General features: G+C 47.0%; 1 protein-coding gene across 3 annotated transcripts in view; it reads right to left on the minus strand.

Annotated features, from left to right (window-relative positions):
• The window catches only part of LRP8 (LDL receptor related protein 8), a 120,131-nt gene that overhangs the window by 46,400 nt on the left and 65,815 nt on the right, over nt 1-7,916 (minus strand). For 2 of the 3 annotated variants that reach the window (XM_075182113.1, XM_075182112.1), the window contains one exon: nt 5,977-6,105. The exons of the other annotated variant lie outside the window; for it this stretch is intronic. In XM_075182113.1, coding sequence (XP_075038214.1) covers nt 5,977-6,105 — 129 coding nt within the window. The remainder of the gene's footprint in view (nt 1-5,976; nt 6,106-7,916) is intronic. 3 annotated transcript variants of the gene reach the window in all.

The raw sequence follows: 7,916 nt of genomic DNA on the forward strand, positions 1-7,916 counted from the left end.
TAAATATCACAAATTGAAGATAAAAGAAAAATCTATACTGCCGTAATAAAAATTATTCACAGGATTACCCTTAGTTTCCATTTTCGTACCATTGCTATAGAGACCCACACAGCCCCTCCTCCCCACAGCCTGCGCCCCACTCGCCTCCTCCACCCCACAGCCTGCGCCCCACTCGCCTCCTCCACCCCACAGCCTTCGCCCCACACGCCTCCTCCACCCCACAGCCTTCGCCCCACACGCCCTCTCCTCCCCACAGCCTGCGCCCCACACGCCCTCTCCTCCCCACAGCCTGCGCCCCACACGCCCTCTCCTCCCCACAGCCTGCGCCCCACACGCCCTCTCCTCCCCACAGCCTGCGCCCCACACGCCCTCTCCTCCCCACAGCCTGCGCCCCACACGCCTCCTCCACCCCACACGCCTCCTCCACCCCACACGCCCCCTCCTCCCCACACGCCTCCTCCACCCCTTCAGCCTGCGCCCCACACGCCCCCTCCTCCCCACACGCCTCCTCCACCCCTTCAGCCTGCGCCCCACACGCCCCCTCCTCCCCACACGCCTCCTCCACCCCTTCAGCCTGCGCACCACACGCCCCCCAACCCCTTCAGCCTGCGCACCACACGCCCCCCAACCCCTTCAGCCTGCGCACCACACGCCCCCCAACCCCTTCAGCCTGCGCACCACACGCCCCCCAACCCCTTCAGCCTGCGCACCACACGCCCCCCAACCCCTTCAGCCTGCGCACCACACGCCCCCCAACCCCTTCAGCCTGCGCACCACACGCCCCCCAACCCCTTCAGCCTGCGCACCACACGCCCCCCAACCCCTTCAGCCTGCGCACCACACGCCCCCCAACTCCTTCAGCCTGCGCACCACACGCCCCCCAACCCCTTCAGCCTGCGCACCACACGCCCCCCAACCCCTTCAGCCTGCGCACCACACGCCCCCCAACCCCTTCAGCCTGCGCACCACACGCCCCCCAACCCCTTCAGCCTGCGCACCACACGCCCCCCAACCCCTTCAGCCTGCGCACCACACGCCCCCCAACCCCTTCAGCCTGCGCACCACACGCCCCCCAACCCCTTCAGCCTGCGCACCACACGCCCCCCAACCCCTTCAGCCTGCGCACCACACGCCCCCCAACCCCTTCAGCCTGCGCACCACACGCCCCCCAACCCCTTCAGCCTGCGCACCACACGCCCCCCAACCCCTTCAGCCTGCGCACCACACGCCCCCCAACCCCTTCAGCCTGCGCACCACACGCCCCCCAACCCCTTCAGCCTGCGCACCACACGCCCCCCAACCCCTTCAGCCTGCGCACCACACGCCCCCCAACCCCTTCAGCCTGCGCACCACACGCCCCCCAACTCCTTCAGCCTGCGCACCACACGCCCCCCAACCCCTTCAGCCTGCGCACCACACGCCCCCCAACCCCTTCAGCCTGCGCACCACACGCCCCCCAACCCCTTCAGCCTGCGCACCACACGCCCCCCAACCCCTTCAGCCTGCGCACCACACGCCCCCCAACCCCTTCAGCCTGCGCACCACACGCCCCCCAACCCCTTCAGCCTGCGCACCACACGCCCCCCAACCCCTTCAGCCTGCGCACCACACGCCCCTCAACCCCTTCAGCCTGCGCACCACACGCCCCCCAACCCCTTCAGCCTGCGCACCACACGCCCCCCAACCCCTTCAGCCTGCGCACCACACGCCCCCCACCCCCTTCAGCCTGCGCCCCATATGCTCATCTTCACACCTGTGACCAACGTGTATTCCTCTTCACCTTTGTACCATGTGACTGTAAGCATATGACACGGTGACATCAGACATCAGAATGTCCTGAACGTGAAGGGGAACTAGCCACTACTGTAGCAATGACTGACAGCAGAGTCATGACAGAAAGCAGTACCTGCGCATGGAAGTGCGGAGATGGCATTTTGACGTGTCCCCTCTTCCACCCCAGTGGTGGTAACTATTCCTATATGGATATCTCTGACCCGAAAATTCTGAAGCCCAACAGTGACATGCCAGAAACACAGACGTACCATCACACACACATAAAACATTTCCGACAGGGCTTCAATAAACTGCAACTACAGAAAAGGGCGACACTTGAAATTTCCGTCACTTCAAAACGCGACTAACATTTCCGGTTTTAAAGCGGCAAGCATGGATCCAGCGCAGTATAATCTAATCTAAGGGTTAGCTTTACAGTTAGGCTTAGGATCAAGTGCCGGATCTGTGCATTGCCGCTTTAAAACCAGAAATCTCAGTCATGTTTTCAAGTGATGTTAATTTCGACTGTCGCCCTTTTCTGTAGTCGCAGTTTATTGAAGCCACGTTGCAAATTTGTGTGTGCAATGGTACGTCTATTTCTGTCAAGTTGTCCTGTTTGGCTTCGGAATTTTCAAGTAGGACTAAACAGTGTCGGACATATCACTATCGGAAAAGCCAACAAGATCCCCACACCCCCCGTTACTCTAGCCATTTCCTAAACAAAGTGAAAGAAGCCATGGAATAAACCAATATTCATAAGAACATGGCTCAGTGATGTAATTAGTTTATAGTAAATTTAAATTGCATTTTCATGCATCCTACAAAATAACTGTTCTTTGTATGCAAGAGACAGACCAGTAGCTTTACTAAAGAATCAAATACACTAGTGGATGATGATCAATGGAAATCGGCTGTGAAACTAGCCTACTTCAAGTGAAACAGATCTATGTTGACAATCAAAGAAAATAAAGTTCAGATATATTTACTAACCACTATTGACATGTAAACAGTTGTGCAGTATTACTGCAATTCTACAAATAGCCACTAGAGGGACCAGTAGTACATGAGTTTCATAAGGACATAACTGGTCAATAGATTGTCCAGACCAATAGATAAATGAGTGAAAGAATTTCCACACATCTCCAAAGGGTTGTCCGTTATTTAAATCTTTTTTTACACTGAGGATTTAGGCAGATCTTCCTGTGGTTTTGTGCACAGATTTAGCACTCTTGCCTTCAACCACACACTATTTACTTAATGCAACATGCCTGCCGGGCACCAACAATACAAAATAATACCAGAATTTTCTGCTTAGGCAAATACCCTTAATAAAAACCACTGATGGAAACAGCCACTAGCACTACCTGCAGGCTTACAGACAAGAGTTTGTTAAAGTGAAAACGAAAAGAAAGTGAGTGCTAGGAATACAGTATTTGAAGATGGATATTGAGAGTAGATGGGGGATAGAGTTGAGGGGAGTATCTAGAATAGTGTACAAAATCCATGATCTTGTGAGACATCATGTGACCCCTGACCAGTCAGTCATTTAATCTTTCTAGGAAGACAAAGAGACACGTGTTTAATGTCCCTCCCCATATCAGTAGCTGTTACTATGGAAACCATGCTGTACGAGCTAGCGTGAGGAAAAGCTTAAGAACAGAGGGGGGATATCCAAAATCCAGTTTAAACGCTAGGAAAGCGACAGATATGCGGACACACATGCACCTAAATCTGTGCTTGATATTGATTATATATATATATATATATATATATATATATATATATATATATATATATATATATATATATATATATATATACACATATATATATATATATACATACACACACACATATACATATATATACATATACATATATACACACACACACATATACATATATACACATATATATATATACATATATACACATATATATATATACATATATACACATATATATATATAACATTTATTTGGTAATACATGAGCAGATTCCCTCATACTAGGCCCGGTGAAGCAGTAAATTAACCCTTGCTACTCTTGGCTAGTGTCTCTTGAGGGAGCAGAATATCACTCAGCTGCCTCTGTGAGGTTTTATTGACAAATTGAAGCAATAGGTGGTTTCCTATTGCTGCAGTATTCCTTATTATTAAAAAAAATAGGCCCGTCGGATCCTAATAACGTTACACAAAAGAGGTGATCAAACTGTGAGACAGGCCTCACTGGTATGACTTTATTTTCCTTTTACAGTACACAGCCTCAATGAAACCATGCTTAACTTGTAACTATAACCTACACACGCTCCAGTCAGCCATTTTGTGGCCAAACCAATATTCAGTCTCAGTTCACTGGTGATATCACTGAAGCACGAGGTGCACAAGGTCTCGTGGCCACGTGAGGTCACCAGTTCTTAGACAATTCATAGGCTGCATTCCCATAAATATTGATTCAGCTCACAAAATGTCTATGTGTTGTGTCTAGATGATAAATACATATTAAGAACCAATAATCTATGTCATAATTCATCATCACATTTTCTATTGTTTCTCTAACCAGCATTGAGCCTACCTCAGTATTACGGATAACAATAGTTTAGCCTGCAGCAAGCTAAAACTACCATGTAATCTGTATATGCAGATTAGTAACCCAATAAGGATTAACTGTAGGTTAAATATGGACCTGCTTCTACCAAGGCACTAATCTGCATATTCTCAGAAGAAATGTATTTTTCCTGCTCCTGATGCTATATTGTGCATATCCTTTTACTAAACCGCAGTCTTGGAGGAAGCATTCATTTAGGCACACAGAGCAAATGTGTTTTTCTATGATCAGTAATAAGCTCTCTAAATTAGAATAAAATAAAATAAAATGGCTCTATCCAAGTATCTCCATGACATTGTGGTCACTCTACAAGCAACTCCGAATGAGAGGTCATCTAACCTACAAAAGGGCCGCATTACTGTTAACCCCGTAATAAATTGCAATACATTTAATTAAAGAAAGACACCTATCTGTAATTACATATCAGCAGGGACATTTTTAACAAGTGTTACAAGCTATAACCAACAAAGTTGACAAGTCAGGAGGGGGGCGCGCAGGTGAGGCCTCAGAGGTCTGCATGCGGACCTAGGGCAGCCTGTGGCCCATCAGTGCTCTATAGTTATACAGGAGCTCTGGAACTATTCAAGCTCTGCTGATCTGCATTCAGTGCGTATAAAGAGATTTTGGTGCCAAGTTTTTCCATGAAACATATATGAGCTTCTCTTGTGATGTTTTATACAGAGCCCGCTGCGGAGAAGCGATCTTACTGAAGTAAAGTGCTAGGGACAAGGATATAGCTCGCCCCAATCCGTTTTGTATTTGATGTTTGCTATGTGGGTATATTAAGCCCCATCGCGGCCAGGGTGATTGACAGCCATCTGATCTCACCGGAGATTTTCATCTAAAAACTGCCGAAATGATTTCTTGTGAAAACTTTTTAAAAATGTTTTGAACTATCTAATTTATTATTATTATGCAGTCATTGCCAGTAACGTGGGGAGTTTTGTGTTATTTGTACAAGTGTAGGTCTGAAGTTACCCATACCTCTAAAAGACACATGATTACCAGGGACCAAATTAATGTGAAATTCCATGGCAATCTGGGGGTAAATGTATCAAGCTGAGAGTTTTCCGGCGGGTTTGAAAAACCAATCAGATTCTAGCTATCATTTATTTAGTACATTCTACAAAATGACAGCTAGAATCTGATTGGTTGCTATAGGCAACATCTCCACTTTTCAAACCCGTCGGAAAACTCTCAGCTCGATACATTTACCCCCTGGTCATTTACCAAGTAAACCCTGTGCCAGGCAGAATCCTGTCACGTAGCCAGGATGTGCCTAAAAACCCAATCAGATTTTCCAGCAGCGTTGAACAATATTGACGAGATGCTGACCGGTGTTGTTGGCTGGTTTGGGCTGGCGCAGAGGGACTCGTGGTGACATTGGTCTAAAACATCCAAAATCGGATGGCGCCTTGTTTATACAGCGATTTAGATCATTAGGGACAAGGATAAGCCGCCGTGTTTGCACTTAGTTTAAAAGGATTATGCAAAATGAGGATGACTGTTCCTCTTGACAAATACATTTTACAGTAATTTCCTTAAACAACAGATGATATAATAGAGAGTTGATTGTTAAATCGGATTGAGAACTAACCAGTCGGACAGTCCTTCTCGTCCACACCATTCTCGCAGTCCCTCTCGCCATCGCACCTCCAGGTGGCCGGGATACACTTATTGCCGGACTCTCCGCAACTAAACTTCTTCGCAGGACATACCTGCTTCACTGCAAGAGAAAACACCAGCACATCACTGTTTCTGTACAACAACCGCACTTCCCAGGCCGGGGGAACAGCTTCATATTATGCATTAGGGGAAACACCGCAAAATAAAAAGATCTAACGAGGTCACAAGCCGGCTTGTAGATTATCACACGTACTAGACGTTACCTGCACACAGTTAGGGCAATGTTCCAGTCCGGCAACTAAGTGTTCTGTGAGTATGAGGACACAAGAGAGAGGAATCACCAGAGAACAGAGTACGAGCACACAAGAGAGATGAGTACAGGTTGTGTGTGCAGAGTATAGTAGAAAGTAGTGAAGTCACCAAAGAGAACATTATAGGCTGTCTCTACAGACTCATCATTTTATTCTCTCATTATTAATAATATGTTCTCATAGAACTCCAACCAACCAGCCGTAGCTCATTTTACCGTTGGCTGCATCCGAGAGTGGCAGTACTTGAGGTTACACCAAGGAAAGACACTGCTACACACATATCAGCTGAGTATACTCTCTTTGCTGCATTACACCAAACAGACATCTTCATCGGAGTCATTTACTTAAGCTAGGTACACACTACACGGTTTTCATCCAATAATCGGCTCAATCAGCCGACATACGACCGCTCGTTCAAAAGTCGGGTCAGTGTGTGCAGTGACACGATGGTCAAAAGTCTGCCCAAATGGACGATTGTCGCCTCATTTGGTTGGCCGTACCGTTTAATATTTTCGCTCCAATCTCGTTTCCGCTGTGCAGTGTGTATAAACTTCCGACCGATCCACAACAGTGAGTACGAAATTACAGTCATTGCTCACGACAACATGGCTGTAAAAAGTCGCTAAAGGGACGTCCGCTCTTCCCTTTATCCTCCTAAACAAGGCTAGTGTGTATGCAGTCCATGGACCGAGCGATCGGAACATCGATCGGCATTAAAAGTTGGTGGAAAATTCTGTAGTGTGTACCCAGCTTAACAGGTGCAAACTTACACAGTGCAGTGACACACAGCAACCAGTGAAATGCTTGTTGTCATTAGCCTGGCTTGCACTAGATTAGAGCCAATTGCTGATTGGTTGCTGCACTGTGCAATTTGTGCCCCAAAAAAAAAAAAAACATCTCCCAGTGTTCCTACATCTCATCTGTCGCCTGGTGACCCAACCACCCTGTTTAATTTCCCATGGTTATGCTTTGACTATTCTTATTATTTTGTTTCCTGTTCAGGCAACACGCGATTCACACAGTAGTATTTTAAGTCTCTGTGAATAGAAACACAGCAGGTAGTGTACAGAGGATGGAGAATGTTAAGGTTGCCATTCTTCCAAGACATCCGGATGAAGTCTTATTAATAAACCCCCATCCAGGGCACAGAAATAAGACGATAATTCACAACAACTGCTCAGTAAAGAGAGATTATTATATTTAGCTAGGAAGGTAACAGAGGGCTGGAATACAGGAGGCTCTGGTTTAGGCCAGAAATAAGGATCTGTACACAGTATTGGGCCGATGCCAGAACTCACTCACACCGTGCCAGAGCGCACTTCTTGTAGCCCCAGCTGGGGTTTTAATGAATATGCATGTCACTAATTGCATCAGCTCCTATCAAAGTCCTGAATTAAGCAGACTCTTTTACTTGCGACATTTGGCAGTTAATTAGTTCTATATTTGTAGAGCTCCCTATATATAAAGACCAGATTACTTTTTTTTTCTATGAACAGGTCCACAAAAGGAAATTGCCGTTTAGCTCATACATTCACACAGCAACGTGATTTGTGCTGTTCAAAGAAGAAAAAAAAAAGTGTCATTCTTTTATCTTTCTTCC

This window comes from Mixophyes fleayi, chromosome 8 (assembly GCF_038048845.1).
Source record: "Mixophyes fleayi isolate aMixFle1 chromosome 8, aMixFle1.hap1, whole genome shotgun sequence".
NCBI classification, from domain to species: Eukaryota; Metazoa; Chordata; class Amphibia; order Anura; family Limnodynastidae; genus Mixophyes; species Mixophyes fleayi.